Below are 24,451 nucleotides of genomic sequence, written 5' to 3'. Positions count from 1 at the left end.
AGGATCAGGCGCCAAGCCTCACATGTGTAAAATAATTTGCATTTTTTAAATTTTAATTCGGTACGGGAAGTTCCAGAAATTTCCAGCCTCAAGGCACGATGCCATACACATACGCCACTAATTTTTAACTATGTTTCTTGCTCTATACATTTTGGGTTTCTATATGTATGTAATTTATTGGATATGTTTTGAAATTAATGTTTTGTAAATTAAAAAATGCTTTTTGTAATAGTACAAAATTGTAATTGTAAACCCACAGTAAAACAGTAAAAAATGTAGTTATAAACCCATAAAAGCCAATTTTTTTTTTCTGAAGGTACTATTTACCTTGAGTTCTAAGTCAAAAAATTGAAAATAATTACTTGATTCTAAGACGAAACGATTTTTTTTTCTCTTTTAAATATATTCAGAAGACAGATTTTATTACTTTAAAATACAAATATTTTAACTGGATACCAAAGGATCTACCATATATATTTAAATCAAGTTGTCCGATCAATGCAAATGCCATAAACAATACAAAGTAATATATAATATTGCATGCGATGATTGCACGTGACGTGGAGAGGAGAGACACTAAAACTGTCTCTAATTTAACGGTCCTTTTAGCCGCCAATGTCTGTACGACTAATAAATTGAATTCGCTACATAGTGTTGAACTTTGTAAGTGTCCATAAAATTCGACTATAAATCCTTAATGACACACGTCCCGCTCTGATATCAACTTTATGTATCTCAAGTAGATAAGTGTTTGATAGAAGTTTCAAAGTGGACAATCACCACCTTCTATGAACTGTTTTAATAATATCTATTCATTTTTAAATAACAAAACTTATTCAGGTTTATTTACATAACGTAATGCATCAGATTAATTTGGCAAAAATTGTAACAATAACATTCATTACATAGAGATAGGACAATTTCCCCTTTACCCAGAAAATTGGTGTTCAGATTTACTGGTCAGGCAAAACTAGATGAAACTATTTGTTAAATTGGTTCAAATATGATGTGGATGATTAAAATGAGGAAGTATGTTTTATTAATTTTTTAAGGCGAATTTTATATTTTCTCCAGAAAATTTGATTTGCTAATTTCATTATTTTTAAATTTTTCAAGAGTAAAGTAAATTCTCAACTAGTTGGTATTGATATTTTGCCTTGAGGCGGCAAGTTACATGAACTTCCCAAAATGTGTAAGTAATCGATTTAATCAATAAAAAATAAATTAATTTGAGTGATTAAAAGTATTCCGAGTGCATTTATTACACATAATTGAAAACGAACAAACACGTTAATTCAGAGTATTTTCTAAAAGCAAATTTTCCAACCAAGTAAATCTTCTAATTTTAATTTTAACAAAAATAAAAAAACTACTCATTTTCTCAAACTTTGATGAGTTTTTAAAATTAAACTACTTATCGTAGATCCGTAATATTTTAGTATATATAAGACTATATGACCATGATATATATCACCAAAAAAGTTACATGAAAATCGCCTTAAATTTTTTTTTCAACAGTTAATTACTAGAAAACGGCTCGGTGGATTTTAACCTAAAACTAATAAGTATCATTTCCAACTAACATGTTCAAAAGTTTTTGATTTTTTAAATCGATTCGGTAGTATGAGCTTAAATGTGGACAAAAAGTTTAACACGTTTTTTTAAATTACACAGAAACGGTTCGGCAGATTCTCGCACAAAACTGGCAAACGATAGTCCTCATTGAGATACATCAAATAGCTTTTAAATTTCTGAAATCGGTTCAGACGTTTTTGAGAAAACGTCGATTTACGGTAAAAAATCTGTTCACACACATACTTTTTCCAAATTTAGTCTCTTTTTTATTTAATTAAAAATTACAACTGTCATGCATTGACATCTAGTAATTGTATTGTTTTAAAAACAGATTGGCAAGCACGGGTTCACCCAGTGCATTGTGGTAGATCCCGTATATAGAAAAAAAATTAATTATTTTTTCTTTTTTATTTGGGTTTGTAATCCTCTATAGCTTCCTGTTAATTCACATTAAATTTTCAAATTTAGAATATCATTATTCCAAAACTTGTTTTATAGAGATACCTTCTGACATAGTATCATCTCCTGAACTTTTTATCCCCGGTACTCGAATTTTATCAAATCCTCGGTGAAATCTTGCTGAAAGCAAAAACCACTGTAAGAATGATTTCACACCTGTACCTAAATGATCCCATATATAATGTGTCCAGGTAAATATGAAGATAAATATCTGTAGTACACGATAATATAAACATCCAAACATTATTACAAGCAGTTGCTGTATTTACCTATTCGGCAAGCGTGTAATGTTTTATGTGCTCCCACAGCTGTGTTTATTGTCTCAATTTGTCAAGTTTACATTCATGAAGTTAAATTTATCACGATTATTTATACAGTTTAAATTCAGGGGGCAATATATATTTAAACTTGGTTTCCATTTTATTCTATTTACATGGGCAACGGTAATATACCCAGATTTTGGTATATTTTACAAGTTTTACACGTAGAGTGGCAGCAGTGAAGTGTTGAGCTTTGACCATCATTCATGAAATCAAGAGATAAAATATCATTTGCATTTGAGTAAGATTTCTATGAAAATAAAACAAAAAAGTAGAACTTTATTTAATAATGCTTGCGATTTTCAATAAAATTTATTTGATAATTTCATCATAAATATTCATTAGCTAAACATTATTTTGCGTTTTAGTATTCATTACAATTGCAATTATCAAGTATTAAAATTGTGTCCTATAAGTCAACCTTACATAATTTGATATTTTAGGCAGAATATATTTCTTGTTTTATGCTTGATATATCTAGAAAATATACTTTAATTCTGATGATTATATGTCAACTTTTTTGAGCATGTCGTTTCTGAGAATTAATATCATTATTCTTAGAATATAATAAAGTGTTCGTAAATTTTATAAAACATTTACACTACCATTTCCGTAATTTATGCATGAATGGTACCACAATATATTCCTTGAATTTTTTTAAAAAAACTGAACTCATTATGATAAGTGTGTGATTTGTAATACTACTTGAGTTTATAATCCTATTCCAAATTAGAATCTGTTAATCAAAGTTATTGCAAACATTGATCGAACTTAATGCAAAATATCTAGTATTATTTACATAAAAAGACTTTTTCTACAAAATGAAAACACTTTTTCAGCCGTAGTTTAGACTAATTAAAATTACACGAATAAAGATTTGTTTTAATAGTTTCCTGAGGAAAATCAGTTAAAAATCTATTCATAAAAGATTATTTTTATATACTATACAACAATTAGTTATTTCTATACAGCGCAATGTATTACTTTTGATGCTTGTTGCAGAAATACTTTGAAAATAATACAATTATTTTTAATAATGAATCTAGATTAAGATTGAATTATTTAAAATTTAAATAATATACCCAGTTTTATACTGCAAACGAATTTTTACATTCTTGTAATTTTATTATTTGACGTGTTCATTGTAGTTCAATCCATAAAGTATAATTTAATGTTCCCAGCTGTAAATTAAATTAAAATATTTTTTGATTTTTTATAATCAATTTCATATAACAGAACTAATTAAGTATAAGTAATATCATTACCTACATTCCAGTTTGGACAAATAAAATTTTGAAAATTTAATTTAAATTTCAATGCTTTAAATGAGCGTCCAACTCGATCTTATTTGCCTTGTTATATATTAATTTCGCTTTATATATGTACATATGTACCCTGAAATAGGTCATCGCTATCATCTGTGGTCTTGGCTGCACGCGGAAAACGGCAGACCAAACCCCCGCGAACATGCCAGTACTGCCTGTGGTGTTATTATATATCTATATCTGAATATATATATATATATATATATATATATATATATATATACGCAAACCCAAATAAATGAATTTAAATTTCTTAAATTATTTATTGTCATTAAAATTTATACTGCTTCGAAACAAACGCCTTAAAAGTGATGTCCATAGTATGTTGTGTAAAAAGATCGATGAAAATGGGTTAAAGATTTTTATCAAGTTTTCTTACAATTGCATTGAAAACTAGTCACATGTATGGTACGTACATGATCATTTAATGTAAAAATTTCAGAAATGGTTTAATGACTTTTTACTAAGTAGATCTACGAAAAGTAGCATTTAAAAAATGAAAAAAAAATTAATGGCACTACTTTTATTTATTTATTTGATAAATTAACTGCTATTATCTTACTTGATATCGATCATTTAACTATATTTATTTTTCTTGACTGATTCTTAATCATCAGATTTAAGAAGACCATCCAGTGATGTCTTCACAGTGTCGAAAGTGTAAAGTGGCTCAAATTCCTTACTTAATACCGGATTTAAAATAAGTCAATAGGACATTTGTTTAAACCATAGGTTCTCAAAGTTGTTTGTGCCGTGGACCCCTTGCAATATTTTTTGTTTTTTTATGGACCCCCTATATTAAAGTGACGCGGATTTCCATCAAGTGATCTGGGTTTTTATAAAATCAATTTTCGACCCGGATTATGCCGCGTTCTCAAAAAGTATAGGTTTGAATCGAATCTTCGCAATGCTTGATACTAAAACTACAACTACCCATCAAATATCTGGAAACGATATATTTCACATCCCGTAGGATAACTAACCAATTTTTTTGGCAAATTTCTTTTTTTTAATGCAATATAGTTTCTTCGAAGACGATATAACGATTATAGCGAAATTCAAACTTTTCGAAACCATTTTTTTTAGTACGGTTTGTACTTTGCCACAAAATTCAGCTATCATCTCATCATTTGATAAAAGTTTCTTCACAGCAATCATCGTTTTGAGATCTGAGATCGGTATATGGTCGCTGGAAAACAGATCTAGAGAATATGGTAAAAGGTAAGCAATTCGGAGCCCAATTATTATTTTTCTTTTTTTTTATTTTTTGTGACCAAAATTTAAAATTGGTCATTCAATAGTTTATAAAATATGCGAGGTTGATGGGTTGCAGGCACCGCTCTCAATACTAGTATTGAAACAGATTGCCCGTTTTCAAAAATGCTTAATTCGATTTTGATGAAACTTGACATACATTGTTACTACACTTTACTAAATATTTGACAAAAATTTAAAGTTGGAACATTCAATAGTTTTTGAGATATGTGAGGTTGATGGGCTGCAGGCTCCGCTCTCCATACTAGTATTGAAACAGATTGTACGTTTTCAAAAATGCTTAATTCGATTTTGATGAAACTTGACATACATTGTAACTACACCTTACTAAATATTTGAAAAGTTGAAGTTGGAACATTCAACAGTTTTTGAGATATGCGAGGTTGATGGGTTGCAGGCTCCGCTCTCTGATAGATATTACTGATAGAAAAATTATTATAAGAAAAGTGTTTAAATATTACATTTTCATGGTTTTCTATTTTTCCTCCACTCATTTATCTTCTGGTGTCGGAATGACCGTCTGATTCGGATCACCTAAAGCAGAGGTCGGCAACGCGGCGCCCGCGGGCGCCATGGCGCCCCCGATCAACTTTAGATGCGCCCTCGGTTAATGTAAATGTATGATAACCTTAGCATAAATCAATTTCACATTTTCCAAATATAAGGCATATTGTTGTAAGTCTAAAAATAAATATAGAAAATTTTACTACTACATCATATTTAGAAGTTATAGTCAAATTGGCAGAAGAGTTTTGTTCAAGATTTCGCAGCACTAGAACCCGTTCTAGGATTTTTTATAAACCCATTCAAAGTTGCCGAAGATGATCTTCTGCAAAGTGTTTCAGTGTATTTCGAAATTAATAATATCGAAGACGTGGAGTTAGAAAAAATTAACTTACAAAATGATATTATTTTAAAAGCACATAGTAATGATAAAATGTTTTGGAAGTCGATGAAAATACGTATCCTATTTTAAGGAAATGTGCGCTAAAAATTTACTCATATTGTGCAACAACATACAATTGCGCGTCTTTGTTTTCAAATATGAAATATTTGAAATTAAAATACCGAACAAAGTTAAATGACACACATTTAGATAACTGTTTGCGGACAGGGAACTTTAATTATATTCCCGATTATAAAAAATAGCTGAAAATACGGACACACAAGTTTCACACTAAATTATGTGTATATAATTAGGTATTATTAAATCATACTCTTCTTATATCGATGTACTGAATGTTCGTAATGTATATATTATATTATATTAAGTCTTAGTAACTAAGAGAATAAAGTTATGAAAAATCTTTTTTTTTTTCATACCGATGCGCCCTCGGTAATTTTCAGATTTAGTTTTGCGCCCTTAACGGCAATCAGGTTGCCGACCCCTGACCTAAAGTATCGTTCCTCCCTGCAACACCGGCCATGTAGAGGTTTCTGCGAGATCTGAAAATAGTTTCAATTTACGAGCGCTCAACGCAAAATCTTTATAATGCGGTTTCGTTTTGAATGGCTAGTCCGAGCAAAGTGCAAATAAGTCACGCGCTAAGTCCTATAATACTCTGAATGTCTACTATGGCGATCCAATGGAAAGAATAGTAATCCTGCACATGTCTCATGAAGATTCAGTCACTGGAAAAACCAATAAAATACACACTTAATCTTCCGATGTCAAAGAATTCGATATTTGATTGCGAATACAATCTATAGGTATTAATGCTACGTTGAGCCCAAGTCTTCGAAGAGAGGCTTATTTTGTCATACTACTTGAATAGTTCGACAATTAAATTTATACCGTGTACATATATTGAAATTTGAAATTTATATTTTATGGCTTTGCTTATATTGCATCTTGCTTTACCTTTATATAAATGTTTATTTTATGATATGTTTTTATCTATATTTATTACATATTCAATCCGCCATAAAAATATAAAAATAGCTTACGTGCAAAAAATTGTCATTTAGTGGTTAAAAAAACTGATAATTTATGCTCATTAAATTATTGGATATTTTATAAATTTTTTAACAATGTACATGTTTTTCCATATTCAAATTTTAGGTTCTTTATCAATCCCCGATTTGAAAGGTCACTTTTATATTTCAAATTTAAATAGTTTGAACTTTTCAGATTTTTTTGAGCTTATGGAAAAGCTCAAACTTAACTTGAATAAAATAGATTGTTTACCCATAAAAATATTTTTGAACTTTTTTGATAATTTTTTTATTCTATTTTTCTTTGTAATGTGTAGTTAAAAATCACATACTGTCCCTACTTTTCCCTGTCTTACCATAATTTATTCCTATTTTGCTTACTATAATTTAACAAATTTCTTTATACTATAGAAATTTTCTAGAAATTCTTTACATAATAAAACGTTTATATTTCAAATAAATAGTTTGAACTTTTCAGATTTTTTTGATCTTATGTAAAAGCTTAAACTTAACTTGAATAAAATAGAAATTGTTCACCCATAAAAATATTTTTGAATTTTTTGATCATTTCTTTTATTCAATTTTTTTTGTAATGCGTAGTTAAAATTCACATACGGTTCTAAAATTTCACTGTCCTACATTAAACTTCAATTTTACTTACAAGAATTTAGTAATTTTTATTGATACTCTAGAAATTTCCTAGAAATAAATATTTCAAATATAAATAGTTTAAATTTTTAAGACTTTATTGAGCTTATGGAAGGGCTTAAACTTAACTTGAATCAAATAGGGATTGTATATATATATATATATAAATATATACATAAATGTGTGTGTGTGTGTGTGTGTGTTAAGGCGTAGGTCGTTAACGCGCGGACTCATGTTGATGAAGTCAAATATAGATTAATATAGATGAATATAGATCAAAAATATGTTTCCAATTAAAAATAACTCCATCTCCGGCACTGTGGTGTGAAATGGCAATGGGAAATCTCTCACACTATTCTTCCCTGAATCGAGTTGGGGTTTAACTCAGTTCACGGACCTGTGTCTACCCATTATTATCTATATAGTACTACCCATTATCATTTATAATAAATCATACAATTAGCATAGCAAAATTTCGAACTTTCAAAGAGTCAAAATAATCTGGCTTTGAAGTTATAAATATATTCAAGCAAAATGTGTGCTGGTCTTATAATGAATTTATAAATACATAGCTTATTACAAAAAGCGAAACATGGCTCTTCATAATCTTTTTCGTGCTGTAATTGAGCAGACCGAATTGAAGGTCCGGAGCAAAATGGCATAAAGCCGATTATAAAATATAATAAATATCTAAATAAAAGAACCTCGTTTATAATAGTATGCATCGTGAATTGTGTCAATATAATCTTGGGGATAAAAATATAATCATAAATAAATAATATGTGTTTTCAATTAGATGTCATTAAATTTAATTTGGTATCTTATTAGGACAAAATTGCATATCATAAATCTCATTTTTGCTCACTGTATATCAGTTCAAATGTTTTTCTATAGTGCTCTATATTGTAGTTTTAAGTTACAGTCAGTTATAGTTTTTCATATTATTCTTTGTTGTTACATTATTTCATGATACTGAAAATTACAGCTAAATTTTGTGTAAATGGTGTTTTTTCCTCAGACATGTTGCAAAAACTTTCCGATATGTTAAAACATTCATTTTAATAACAATTGGGAATTAGCTACTTTCAAAATTGTTACCAAAAAATATTCAAATGAGCTGCATCATCATAAAATGTTTTATCAAACAATTTCCAGATAATATCTTTCGATCAATTTCTGAATTTTAAAAATTGTTTCAAGATTTTAGCTAAAACTTGGAGGAAATTTGTCTGCACTTCTCTGCAAATTGTAAAGAAACGATTGTTGCGAAAAGATAATCAACGCGAGTCCTTGTCAAGTTGTATTAAATGGCTTTAAAATTTTTGTAATCGGTGCACCTCGACAAAAAGTCAAAATTTGACTTGAAATGTCGAATAAAATAAAAATTGCAACTCGAATTTCAGGGCAATTTTGTCTTTCTGTAAAACAAACTTTTTCCCCAGGAAGTTAATAGCTATATGTTAAACCTTATGACTGTAATTTGAACTTACAGGAAATATATTATATTTGATAATATATTGTTAATTAAAATCGATTAACACTAAGTTGTATATTTAAAATATGCTGGTACACCCCGTAACTGTATTCACAAAGACATTTTCCTCTTTGACATTATTCATTTTAGCATAAAACGTTAAAACCTTGTCTAAATCATTTTCCTTCATAAAGTACGTATTCGAAAAAAGCGTTTTAACGGTTTTTCATTATAGTGGGTTCATGTAATCACATATTTTTGATGTCGCGGCATAACATTACACAGGGGCGTTAATGACTAGAAAACCTTATTTCCAGGCGACCTCCATTTCTCATACGTGCGATAACAGAGTGCTATAGAATTAGGCCGGGTAACCATGAACCTCTCGAAACCACCCCATTGTTTCTGACGAGGAAAATAAACTAATTGATAATAAATATTAAGTATTTTAGATATTATAGAAAAGTGGTTCAGTTGCAATATGATTACTATTTAGATGATTTATTAAATATTTATTTAATGGCCAATGTACCAGATTAAAAAGGTCAATAAAACAAAAAATCATTATGTTACTGATGCTAAATTATTTTTACGCTATAATTAATTTAGTTTACTTACTGTTTTTTATTTGTTCGATTGTGATGCCATTTTTTTATTTTCTTATAAATTACAATCTGTCTAAATAGAAAGACATTGAGTAATTAGTTTGACAAATACCAAATAATTTTAAAAGAGAAACCTAGTGGTGTGCCTTTTATTAATGTACTAAATTATAATATATCTTAATTAAATTTTGGTATAATAACATGTATTTGAATACTAAAAATTTCATCAGCTTATATGCTGTAAAATACATATTCACAAAAGAAAATAAACAACTGTTTGTCACACTCTCACTCATATACAGATATACGGCACCCATCATACACTTACTAGTGAATTATTGTGCAATTTTTTTTAAATCAAATAGCAGTCACTTCATTGCTGATTTATTAATACAGTTCAAATCTCCTATGATTTGATATAGAAAAATGCAATGACTATTGCACATAATGATTTATAACACTTGAACATAATCTATTGGAATATTCTTCGTCACCTTCTAGAATGTTGTGTTAATTGAATATTTTGGATGATCTTCTTGCTTCTGAAAATGCTCTACCATATAACTTCTTCAACAAAAATACATATCCCTTATTACTGGCGATTTTTATTGTCAACGATGGAAAGTAAAACGTATTATGATGTTAATTGCGAAAAAATTAGATTTTCTGGATGATTCACTGATGACAAATTTGACACTATTTTTGAGGGATATACGGAATAATATGTTGGGGGACAGCATGCAAGAGTACTACAAACATCGTTCAAAAATTCCAAAATAAGATTCTGAGGATCATTCTAAAGGCCCAAAAAATGTAAGACAAGAGATCACAAGATACGCCATCAAGTTCACAGCATCTTATAGGGCAATATTAATTGTTTTGGCAAAGAAGATGGTATAGGTGTATTCTTTTGCCTAGTTGTCTTATCAATTTTGTTCACAGAATTTGCGAACCGTCGATTTTTTATGAGTTGCCTAATTTGAGGATCGTCAAATATATCATATTTAACTTTTGCTGTATTCTCTATTATAGTTGGTTTCTTAATTCATGACATAGACAGAAGATTTTGATGTTCTAGGTTGCTCATCACTTGCAATGCTAAGGGTCGTATAGATTGTAAGTAGACCCCAAACTTTTGGGGTTATGGTCTATGATCATTTGCTTCTATTGCCTGAATTTATTCCATTAGTATTTACCACACATAAGAAACAGTCTCCGTGATGATCCTGAGGTTTTTTCCTAAATTGAGGCGGCATTAAAGTTATAGCATTTCTTTTTCCTTTGGGACATTAAAGTAAACATACTACGCAATTTTGGCTCATAGTATGAAAAAAACACGTTCTATCTTGATTGCGCAATTCAATTTTAAAGTGGTTGAAGTACGAATTTGATATAGGTTTTTGATATTTCTCAAAAAGATATTTACCATAAATGTATCAAAAACTATCTAAAATATATATTGAGTCGGAATCATACCAAAAACTGCAGATAAAGCTTTCTGGTTGACAAATAACTGCGATAATTATTGCCGAAATAACTAATCCCTGATATTCAAAAACAAGAGCTGTTACAGAAAAACTGTAGGTATATTTGAAAGCGTACAATTCTAAGTAGATTTAAAGAAAAGTTTGATGAAAAAAGCAATGCCATTTTGGTCACGCAGTGTTATTAACTTTTCTTATGGTAAGTTATAGTAATTGCAAAAAAATCTAAAATGAAAATTTTTATATATCTAATGTCTCCGGAGATCCAATAAAAAAAGTAAAAAATAATGCCATTTAGCGGTCAAAAATGAATATTAGACATATGTACATCGCATTATCATTTTTTTTTCAAAAATTTCAAAATTAATCAAATATCAATTTTTTTGAAAAGTTATATTAGTTTTATCGTTTTTTTAGTATTAGCGGAATTTATTAAACCACTATTTTGTATATATAACGATGTTGGTTTTAGCAAAAACTTTTTCATTACATAGAGTAGTTACACAATGTGATTTCCTTCGATCATGTGTCCGTGTCCCAGCGATATAACTATATAGTTGGTCCGCCGTAGTGCTGCTTTATGAGTTCCATGCTCAGCCAAGTGCGCCTTTACGAGGACAGATACATCTAACATGGAAACAATTGCTTCATTAGAACGCCTAAGAACTGCAAGCAAAAAGTACTGTGTTATCTTTTTTTTCTCATTTCTACTACCGCATTCAGTTTCTTTCTTTGCTTTATCGCTAGTCAGTTGAGTTTTCAATTCAAGAAAATCTCGACCCATCTTTATGGGGTAAGTGGAGGAGCTGATTAGTACGTTATTATGAATCGATTTTCTATATATACTGTCCATCTATTTTCGCTATAGATATATACTGCCTATTTATTTTAATAGTAGAAATAGAAATTAAATTTGGAATGAATTTAGTATCTTTTTAATTTCGATTATAGTATTTTTTGAGATCTTCTGCATAATCTTCTATCTTCAGCACTGCATTAGAATTTATCATAGTAAATGTTTTTTGCTTTTTTCGTAAATATTTCCAAATAAGTAGAAAATAAGGAATGAGGTTTTTTATGTACATCATAATTTTCGTTTTAAACAGAAACTAGTACTAACAGTTCCATGAGGTGTTATGATGACATTTCTCAAACACGTTGCTTGTTAAATAGAAGCCCAATGGTCTTGCTATCTATTTGATATATAATTTATTTAAAGGCAACCTAGTAATTGTTTTATTTATCTTATTGTTATATTGTCATGAAGGGCTATTTGCTATTGGTAGTATATTTCTGGATCTAGGTACATATCACCATCGCTTGGTATCAGGTCGTCTACAAACACGTTTTAAATATAGGTGTTTCTTGAAATCACTTTTAAAATCAAAAGTCATCTAAAGAACTGTCTTAGGTAGATCATGTCGATCAGATTTTGTATAACAAAACCAGAAATTAGATTGTAAACAATGTTTCTGTCTATCTGTTTTTCATATGATGAATATCAAACTATTTTGCAATTAAATATTACCAAGAACTTGATGTGAAATTTACCTATAGGGGGAAGTCCCGTAGCGCCGAACACTCTATTTAACAAGTATTATTGAAGCGAGTATAAATCTTTTTATTTTTACCCCCATTTTTTGTATTTCTAAGTCAAATAATGAAAAGCTAATGGTGAATGCACCAACTGAGAGTATTGGTATGGCCCAGCCAAAAAATATCCAAGAATATTTATCAAAGACACATGTGCAGACATTCCAGAGTACGGAGATGGCTACATATGTGATCAATGGAGGTTATTTCGAAATATCCGGTACTAGGTGCCACTGTTTAAAATCATATTTTTTGATGCCACAGTTCGATTGATAGTATTATTTTTTAGCTTAATAAGTATATTTTCTAACTTCGTAATCTAACATAAATCATATTTTAATAAATATTTTGTAAAATATTTTCTGATTTATTTATAAATAACCTTAGGTGTCCGCCACTAGGGGACTTCCCCCTACTTTATTTTCATATATTTTAGCATTGATTCTTGGGTTTAGGTATGATAAATTGTAATTTCAATGTAATTCAACCATTTTGGTAATTCAAGTAATAAAATATAACTATTAAAGTAGTTTTAGTCTTGCATAGCTAAAGTAACTACTGATGATCAAAATAGTACATAATTTAGATTTATCCAATTTATTATTCTATACTTTGAAATATCAAAATTTTATTTTGTTATGTTCAGCTAAATATTCAACTTCTTAACTATATCTGGTGATTATTTTATAAATGGAACCGGTTGAAAGTTTTGTCTATTGAAATTAATAATTAGCTAAACAATTATGCTAACTACTTGGGCTATCGCAATTTAAAAAAAAAATCATTATTATTACAAATAATAAGTAATTATAATAATGAGCTCTATAAGTTATATGGCTATATTAAACAAAACTTGCAAAAGAAACAGGAAAAATCAGTTGGTGGGAATTGATCCAATAAGGAATTCATTGATTCAATACAATTCTTACTTTAAGTCCATAGGAAGTTTTTTGTGGTATTTGGTTATATGTGGAATATTGAGCAAATAAGCCGTTGATGCCTTTGAATAACAGTATATTATCGAATGATTTTGAATGTTTAGTTTTACCATTCTTAATGGCATCCGCTACAAATTGGATGTTGAGATCAATATATATGAATCTCAAACGTTTTATCAAATTTCCTTCTAAGGAGACATATCGTTCTTTGATGATACCTCGCCTAGCTCTCCGTCTATTAAGATTCCACTCATAAGTATTCGTTAACTTGAAAGCTGTGTCTGCTTGTCTTTGAGGCAAAAACCAATAGAAGCCGTGCTAATTAAGAGACGAGTCCGCACCGTTTCCGATATTGAAAATAAGTGCTGAAGTTTGCATTGCGGAAAATAATTGGCTGTTATCGAATCGCGAATTCTCCACTAATGGCGAGTCTAATTAACAGACTTCATTTTGTACAAAGAGTAACGAAAAAATATTCCAATGTGATCTTAATATTTATTCTGTTGGCATAAATTCAAACTAATTACAGGCAACGAGGATAGGGTGGAATTGCGATAAGGATAAAAAGCACCTTTTGTTTTATATTGGAATTAAATTCCGTCTTGAAATATTGAGAATTGGTAATTGATTTAAAATGCAGCTATGAAGATATAGATAAAGCAAAACCTTCTAAAATAGTTTTCTATATTTTATATTTGATATTCTCCATTCATTTGCACAATATTTTTTATATGTACTCTAAAATTAAAATTCATGCATATTTGTCATTTCATGCAGAAATGCAGATTTTATCTGATCAACATGCAGCAAAATAAAATTATCCGTATTATAACTTTCAATAGAACTCTTATTAATTAATATTGTGATCAAAATAGTAATCATGCACCTTTAAAATAAAATATTCACCTTAAAACATCTTTAATTCACATATACTTCTTCAATTGGCTGCAAACACTTTTTTTGTATTTTTTATTGTTCTTAAACCATTTTTATAGCATCTACCAACCAATCAATTTTAGTTCTAGCAATATATTCCTAGCATATTTTATTTATTGTTCTAGTTCTGTAAATATGCTAGTTATTATAATTTTATTATTATGAGTTATATTGGTGTTTTGTGTTCAGATATAATTTAAATAAAAAATATAAACTGATAGGTTGCCTTGGCTTTTCTGTGGTCATATGACATAACAATAGGACAACCATTTGGATTGTCAGCTATAAATCCATGTGGTTTAAGAAGTCAGCTCATAGGACTCGTTAAGGTTTGATTGCTGGTAAAAATATAAAACAAAAAAAATAAGTAGCTTCTTGACGCCATTACTAATCTAATTCATTTTGTTTGTAATATTTTTTGTGGTACTGACAAAATACAAAATGCATCACTTATGAATGTCTTACTTTTTCACAACTGCTATAAATTTCGAAGTCAAATATCGTTATTGAGCATTTAAAGTTAAAGTATTCAACAGTCCTCGAATAAGCATTTTTGTAAATGGGACTAAAAGTTTATTTCTTCTCTTTAACTTTTTTTGTATTCTCTCGCAAACTGAATATATTTTTCATTTTTATGGCATAAACGATTTACGTCACAAACCGAGTCATATATAATAAAAGTTGTTACAAGATGCTGTATTCCATATATGTTCTGTCGGTACATGTGAGAAGTAGCATTAAATAGAAAATAATATTTTTATTTTATAAGAACATCGGCGCTCATGTCGCCCGATAAAACGATGTAATGCGAATAAGAAGACAGGTAATGAACGGTGATACGAATTTATTGACTGCAAATTGTTTACTTCATGAAATAAATATTCTATAAAACTATATTTATATATTTTTATTAATGTATTTTACAATTAAATTCTAGAAACTGCTGCTATTCTATGTTCACCCGAAGGCAATTATATAGTATGCGAGCGCCATCATCCACTTTTTTCTTTATTATTCACTCTCTTTCACTTTACACTTTTTTATACTAAGTTTTGAAGCTCGACTTAAAATTATATGTGATTTATCTTCTCATTAAAGTCGTCAATCGTCAGCATTCTTCTTTATTTCGGCTCTTTCCGATTTTATATCCTTTTTTTTTTTAAGGCCGATTCTGCCGTAAAATAGCCCAATTTTATGTCAACACTATGTTACGCTGCGTTTTTCATATAAAATGGTGCTAAAAACTGTCAAAGTGCTATGTATTTGCAATTAGATTAGACTTTTTACACACAAAATGCAACTTCACTCAAATGTTGTTATGAAAAATATTCATTTACGATTAGATTCTTTTTGGACATGTGTGCGTTTTCTAGGTTAGTTTTTTTATCCAAAACGCCTGACTGCACAGAAACCATATATCATTTTTACAGTTCTTAGTACCATTTTATATGAAAAACAAAGCAAAACCACCATAACATTGGTTTATTTTACGGCAGAATCGGCTCCTTTATGTCATAGCTTCTCTCTTTATTTCAAATAGATTGAATGTCAAAGTTAAGGTAGACAGTAGAAAAGAGAAAAACTTTACTTAAAATGGTAGACTACTTTCCACGGTACTTTTTCGCCAATCTTTTTCGAAATTTATATTATATTTCTTTCCAGTCATTACCAGCGCTATATTTTGAAACTCCCTAAAATTTTTTATCATCTTTTTGTGGAATCTTCATTATTGATCTATAAAAACAGTTATACTTCAAATATCATATTGCTAATTCTTTTTTAGATTGGGATAGCGTTTACTTGTCACTACAATTTTCAAACTTGTAGTAAAACAACTGGGCTGATTTAAGAAAACGCTTACATCAGTAGATTACATTTTGACACTATTATAAATAGTAATAATTAGAAACGAATACATTTTATTTAATACTTCACAACAACCAAAACTAATACGTATTCTATTGAGTACGTATAGATTGTATTGAGGTACTTGGTTCTAAGAACTACTTAGAATACAATCCTTTAATTGAGCTTGGCATCTGAGAGTTTATTTTTAGTACTAGAAGACGTGGCCATGGGGTCGCCTTTCCAATTGGGATATTGCAGCAATGGCCTAAAAGGCTATTTTTACTTGGAAACGTATCACGATATATATTTCAAGTAAAATCCGATGTCACTATTGCCTGACATTAGACTGCAGGGTTATCGAACCTAGAGCTTCTGATTGGAAGCCTTAGCTATCACCACTTAGCCAACTAATAAATATATTTTTATATAACAGACGTTGTTTATAGTTTAGAAACTAAATTTGTCTAATGTGAGGAAGAAAAGACCGGTCAGCAGATTTCTAGTGCATAAAGTTCATAAAGGACTTTTTAGTGGAATTATTATTATTTGAAAAGAAGTGCAAGAATTCGTGAATGCTTACTTTTCAAACATGACTGATGCTAAGAAGATCAGTAATTTGTACAATGGTGTGCTTACCTTATCATTTGTGGTAGGTCTTAATGAAGAGAATTAAAGTAAAAATTAGCAAAAGTTATTTTGAAATTTGAGAAAAATTTTGCTAAAAGGGCACAAAAGAAAGCGTTATGACTCTGATAATAACTTATTTTGTAAATCAGTAATATTTTTTTAAGTGTCTTTATCATATGTAAAATATATCTTATTTTCTATGACCACATTTCAAACTACAGAACGAATTTATTTTATTTTTATGTATTCATATGGAAAAACGCGTTTCGCATAGCATACTTTTTGCACAACAAACTTTCTTTCGAAACGAATTATCGACGTAATGCGAGGTATCACTCTAATATAATTGGTGTGGAAGTTAAGCGTCCCATCCTTGGACTCCAATGATAGATGTGAAAACATCATCATAGCTTTTGGAAGTACAGTAGAACTCCAATTATCCGAAATAATGGGGACTGGGACCCATTCGGATAATCAAATATTTGGATAATCGGAGTTTTTTTTAAAAAATTGCCATTGAAAAGAAAAAAAGTTACGTTTTGATATTGCACTATTTTTTTATTGAATTAAATGAAAGAAAATGGTATTTTCACATGTTTTAAATATAAATAAAATGTACTTATGTACAAGTTTAGAAATAAAAATCATTGTTTTTTAAACATCTCCGTCAATGTAAGCTGTTTTGCGGTCTTCAACCAAAGAATAATAGCTCACTTAGACTTTTTTTGGACAATTTTTTTTCTGAAAGTGATTCGGATAATCGGCGATTCGGATAGTCGGAGTTCGGATAATTGGAGTTCTACTGTATGGTGTAGAACTAATGTTTGACACACCTCGGAGTGCTTCTTAGAAAATAGTCTTCGGGATAGAAATCATTGATGCGCTTTCCCACATCCAATGGGCAAACTAGCTAGGTGTGTACGTGCCTTTCGCCACGTTGCCCTCTTCAACGTAGCGAATTGGGCTCGGTTTGTGATAACATATGAAATACTGCAGATTTGCATTTCGTGCACATCGAGTTATGAAAGGAATAAAAGGATTCCGGCTGACCCGTCCGGTTTTGGTCGCGCATGCACCGAGGAAATTGATAAGGCTTTTCCGCGTGTAATGAAAAATTTATATTGTCTTGTTTCAAATCAATCAGAAAACATCTTCGAGAATAATGCGATTGATTCGCATCATCTGCCGTACAATATGCATTTATACTTATTTGCATATTTATATATGTATACGTTGGCACACATATATGTATATATAACTGAAAAAACCATTGCAATCTTGAGTCCATTGGTGGCGATTTAGGCGGGAAAAACATCTTAAAATTATCATCATTGGGTATTCAATACATGCGTGTTGAGAATATTCCATATATTCGAGTTATTTGATATATGCATACAAAACTCTATTTTTTATAGTTTTCAATACTAGCATCATTAAAAAAAGATACTTTACTTGCTTTGGAGATAATGGTGTTGGATTTGTACTATCTCTTGCCAACCTAAAAGATTTGTACAATCTTTCTCCAACATTTTCAGTAGGATTTTATAGAATTCTAGAAATAAATTGATTGCACATCTTTTCTTACTTAGGATATCATATCAATATATAAAAAAATTACTATTCATATTAACCTTTTAATCAATTTTATATTAACTTCCGGTAGAGTATGGGCCAAAAATCGAAAATAATTTTTTTTTGCATTTCTCGACATTCTAAAGGTTTCTGAACATTCTGGCATACTTCAGAAAACATGGATATGTGTGTGTGTTGTTCACTTTTTCGGGCGCACGAATAAACCGATTTGAATTTTTTAAAAATATTCGATTCTTATTGATAGAGAAATGTACTGATTAGTTTTTGGCAAAGGCAGGTCCGGCAGTTACGGAGATAAAGAGCAAAGAGTGCAGAAAATAGAAATCGAGTTTTTAAGAGAACGGAGCATCCGATTTGAATGATCTAAAAAATATTCAATTAGCAATGATTGGGAGAAGTGGTTATTAGTTTTTAGCAAAGGCAGGCCTAGCCATTTCAAAGATACAGAGCTAAATGTGAAAAAAATAGCAGTTTTGGAGAGAACTAAGCGTCCGATTCAAATGATTTAAAGAACTTTTGTTTGTTTTAACAAAATAATTGATTTTGGGAAAAAAATTGTTTGAATTTTTTTTTCATTTTTTTTTTTCATTTTTTTTGTATATCGAAAATAATTCAGATTTTACTTTTAATTCTGACTAAAGTTCTAATATACTTTAAACAAATAATTTCAACTTTGCAATTCAGTTTATATAATTCTTATACATATTAGACAATGTTACAATATTTATAATAATCTACTTGAAAACATTCAGTATTCCTCGAACATTTCGTTACGGCACGGAAAGTTCCAGTAATTTGCTTTAAGGCACGATGCCATACACCCCACTAGTTTCATTTTTTTTTGCAAATTGAAAACAAATCTTTCAAAAATTTATTAAACTCTATTATAGTTTCGAATTAGTTTCAAAAATTCAAGCTCTACATTATTTTGAAATAGAAAATTCAACTTTGAAAGCAATCAATGTTATTATCTATACCTGATTAAAATATTCAGTACGGTTTTAAATTTCGTTTTTTTTTAGTTTTAAAAATATCATGAATTTTTTCAATATATTTGACATTTTCAAAAAATGACAAAATCTCAATAATATTTTTTCAGAGTTCCAAAAATTTTGCTTATAGGTGCAATGCAGCACACCTCTTTCTAAAACATTATGGTTTAATAAGATTTTTTTCATTTATTCATGAATTATAATATTTGTATAATAATTGGTTCGACAACTAATAATTGTATTTAATAAATTTCTCGAATTTTTTTCTGAATCTACAAGTGAGTTCATGTTTTCTCACGTTCCCCAGCTTGAATGTAGATAGAGCTAGTAGTGGCAACGATAAGAACTAGGAATTTTGTCTAAAGTATTTTTCTGGTCGAGATACGACGTCGGTAGTCATAAAGAATATTATATGAGCTCGAAGAGTCCATACTGCTGACCATACTTCAGCCTAGGGATGTCCGGTCAGGTTGATAAAATTCGATTTCTGCACGTAGAAAAATCAAAGATCAACGGCATCCCCTGCGTAATGCAAAATTTTATAAAACTTTATTCGTATTTTGTCTTCAGAATTTGATAGAAAGAAAACTATATTATATAAACTTTATTGGCATACTTTTTGTCAAGTAATATTTTTTTGATTTATTACATAATATAATATTTCACATTTTTTCAACTACCTGAAGGAGAAGTTCGTGTTTTCGAAAATCCGACTTGCTGATTAATTGTTTAATCGATGTTTGACACTATTCTGAATTGTTTGAGACCAGAATTGTAAGCATTTGAGCCTTTTTTTGACATTTTGTCGAAGTTTTTTCAAAAACGGCTCAACCTATATCGAAAATTTAGGTGCCATTCAATGAAATCCGGTAAGGATTCACGCTGGTTAGTTTTGCTAGATCAGCCGAGTTGATTTCTTAGACTTAGCAGAAAGAGACGTTTTCACAAAAGACCTGAATCGTATTTGAGAATTTAAAAACTTTTTCGAATTGTATCATTAGGCAATAGTGCTGATTAGTGTCAGGCAAAGATCGGTAATGCCGTTTTCCGTAATTTTTTGTTAAAAAAATGGCTTTCTTATTAAAATTTAACATGACAATAGAGATCGTAATCCAAAGAAACATCCAGAAAAATTAGATGCTTCCGAGAAGTGGTTAAATTATAAAACAATATTTATGCTTGGTGAAACGGATGGCGCTCTTAGGACATACAAGCCCTATAATTAATATAATTGCATTAAATTGAAAGATATTAAAAATCTATATAAATGATTGGTTTTTCTTGAAAATTAAAACTTTATTTTTGAAATAAACAGTAGAGAATTATATCTATCTAGCTAAATCTCTCTTCTTATTGATTAAGACCATTATCCACACGTTTCCGGAAGTTCATGTAACTTGCATTTAGCAAAATGCCACTTACACTTTGTTTTGTTTTACATTTTATGGATTAATGGTATTTATATAATTTTTTTGACAAAATGAAAAGTTTTATCAATAACGTTCTTTACCACACAAGTTATAGAGTATGAATAAAAGACAATTCAGTACTTTCAAGTATCGTATGAAGACATGAGCTGATTGTACGTAGAATTTATTACTCCAAATTATCTTTATTGTCACAAGCTTAAGCACTATTATACAAATTATCTAAATTAGAAAGCAAAAGATAATATTTTATATAAACATGTAAATATATTTTTTATAAACTAATTGTATGCATAAAATTTGCAAATGATTTTTTCTTATTTATTTTTGATAAATTATTTTTAAAAATGTCTAACCTATTCTATTGTAATATAGACCAGTGTTATGGCAAGGCTATGTTACACTGAGTTTTTTTCATATAAAATGGTACTAAAAACTGTCAAAATGCTATTGTCAAAATGTATTCTAACGTTCTATACATAATATGTAACATCACCCATATGTTATTAAGACACATCAGAAAGATGATAAAATTCCTTAACGACATAGCATTTTGACAGCTTTTAGAACCATTTTTTATGAAAACGCTACGTAACATAGCACTGCCATAACATTGGTATATTTTACGGCTGAATTGGCCCATAAGTTAAAAAACTTATTGTTAGTATACTTAATTAACGGAAGTATCAGTTCTTCGATCTGAAATAATTTTGATTTAATTCGATTAATCGAAAAAATCCACCGTCCCAGCACTCGAGTCCGCGCTTCGAGCGCCCGTTGCTACGCTAACAGATAAGTTTGATTTATGTCGGTAAAAGTCAGGGCGAGTTAGGAAAACCGGCCAAAGTTTTCCCAATGACCACAGAAACAAGTATAATAATAATATTTTATTTATGCATTCGCTCATAAAACATGCTAGTACATCTCTTTGAAGGATTACAAGGATTCGCATATTTATAGAAATACTATGTTAATGTTTAATGCACGTAAACGTGAAACAGTTTTTCAACCCTCATGATCGGATTAGGTGCTTATTCTCTTCTGAAGACGTTTGACTACTGAAAGTATTTACTTATTTATTATTATTAATATATTATTATTTTATATCTTCTATTTTCTATTATTGAATATTGGCCGCACTTCACCAACATCTTTAATTCGTATTTAATCATTGTAAATCTTCTTATCACAACGCTATGCTAATTGAATAAATAAAAATATTTAATATTTATTTGCTAATATATACGATAATAAGTTGATGGTCACAAGAACATTTTTAATATTTTTTCTAAATTTATTTCTAGATTTGTGCATTGATATCAAATTATAATTTTACAGAGTCTTGTCGTAATCTGCCTACTGTATGTAATTTAAGCATATGTAATAGGAATTCAAATAATTGCATATTTAATTTGATGATGTGATGTTTTCGCATTGATGCTATACTTTTTAGTATTTATTGAAGCAAATATAATTGATTTTTTGGAATTTCATTTCCTAATTTTTACATCTGAGGGATTTTGAAAATACAATTGATTACATAAAATATATTGATTGCATCTTTTACTATACAATTTTATTTTTGCAATATGCATTCGAGCGGTTTTGTAAATACAAAAAAGAATAGTAATTTTTTATGCAATAAATCTTCAAAATCCAAGTTTAATTTATGCAATCGATTTTCTAAATTTTTGCATACGTTATAGTATTAAAGATTTTCAAAATTCATTATTTTCTCTCTACAAATGTTTGTCTTTTGGAAATTTATAATATTAGCTTTCTATAAAATTTAGGTATGCTTATAAAGACAAGAAAAATTATTTTAGATTTTTTGTTGATTACAAAAGCTTTTCACACGGAAATGTAACCAATATAATTATATTTGAAAGTCAATCAGAAAATTATTATTAAAAAGTTAATATCTGTCGTATTGCTTGTATTGTGAAAGAAATAGCAAAATTAGTGCAATATGGACGTACAATTATATTAAGCAATTACACGATTTGATTTTAGTAATTCTATAATTTGTCGAATTTGTGAAAAAAATTCATTTTTATATTAAAAATTTCCTAATCAAATTTGAAAAACATCTCAATAAATGCAGTTTTATTGCTAATTCTGACTTTTCTTGTGTCTTGACACCTACATTTTTATTTTTGTGAGAGTCATATTTTTATTTTTGTGTCAATTAATATATATATTTAAGACAATAATAATTAGTGATGTTTTTGTTGAATGAAGCACTTTATCATTACTTTTCTAAAGAATAAACTAAATTGTAATTCATCAAAAAAAATAAAGCATGATGTTTTCTATTAATTACTAAATAAATACTGTTTCCAAATTGTAGTTGTATGCCAAATTTATCGACATCTTATGATCACCTAAAAATTCATCACATTGTTTTCAATATCAAGTTCCCCATTCACGCGCGTGCAAAATTGTTCGATCTAATTTTCAATAGACTTTGTCGCTGTAATGAAAACTCTCAAATAATTTTGAGTTTGATCTCTTGGGGTAAATTGTATAGAGTGACGTGTACTTTTCTTACTCCAGAAGTTCGTAAACTTTATGTATATTTATAAAATGCTAATTCAAACCACAAAAAAATGCCACTAGCTTAGGCAGTTGATAAATGTCTGCTCTAGTTTAACTTTCGCATACGGCAACTGTCTTAGAAGTATTAAAGCAATAAATAAGAAAAAAGTGTTGAAAACTTTCAGAGCCTCTAATATCACTCGCACACCGCGCGCTTTTATAAATCCTAAAATTGCACATAAAAAGAACTTTAATCAAAAAACTTCGTAATATGAAATAAAGCAGATGCTGTCTGAATTCAAATGCAGTGTTTAGATATTATTGAAAAATTATAATGAAAAAATATGATTTATAAATTCGATAATATTGATTTCTAGCATCGATAAAATCTTTGAGAAGAAAATGTATTCTCTGCTCGCCTAGATACATTTAAACGGGCGACAACGTATTGTTGTCGTTCATTCAGGCGAGTTACAAACGCGGCGAGAATTTATAGAATGTATACCTTTACATATATAACAGTAGAATTTTGTATTGTGAGTCGAATGAATATTAATTATATAACTTAGAAACTCATTACACTCTTTATTTTTGCACTAACTTTACTTTATAAAATTATAAGAACGGTTTCAAGCTTTGTGAAAAAAGTTCACTTTGTTACCATTTGTAATAAATTGTGCATATTTTCTTATGGTTTATATATAAAATGTGTTCATAGTTTTTCTTTTTTAATTTCATTTTTGCACTAATGATAACACAACAAATCATGTTCTCAAAACCTCTGCAACTTATAACTTTATGAAGTAAAATTTGTACAACAGTATTTGAAAGTACAGGGCAAAATATGTATAACAAACCA

General features: G+C 29.1%; 1 protein-coding gene across 1 annotated transcript in view; it reads right to left on the bottom strand.

The window, feature by feature from the left end:
* Positions 1-23,669: 23,669 nt before the first annotated feature.
* Positions 23,670-24,451, bottom strand: part of LOC113374840 — a 4,518-nt gene continuing 3,736 nt past the window's right edge. Inside the window, exon 8 of the mRNA XM_026614805.1 lies at positions 23,670-23,818. Within this exon, the coding sequence (XP_026470590.1) occupies positions 23,670-23,818 (149 nt within the window). The remainder of the gene's footprint in view (positions 23,819-24,451) is intronic.

This window comes from Ctenocephalides felis, unplaced genomic scaffold (genome assembly GCF_003426905.1).
Source record: "Ctenocephalides felis isolate EL2017-DRISC unplaced genomic scaffold, ASM342690v1 CF-g0.4_SCAFFOLD_01886, whole genome shotgun sequence".
NCBI lineage: Eukaryota > Metazoa > Arthropoda > Insecta > Siphonaptera > Pulicidae > Ctenocephalides > Ctenocephalides felis.
Note: the sequence above shows the minus strand (reverse complement) of the source record. Positions and strands in the feature narration are given on the sequence as shown.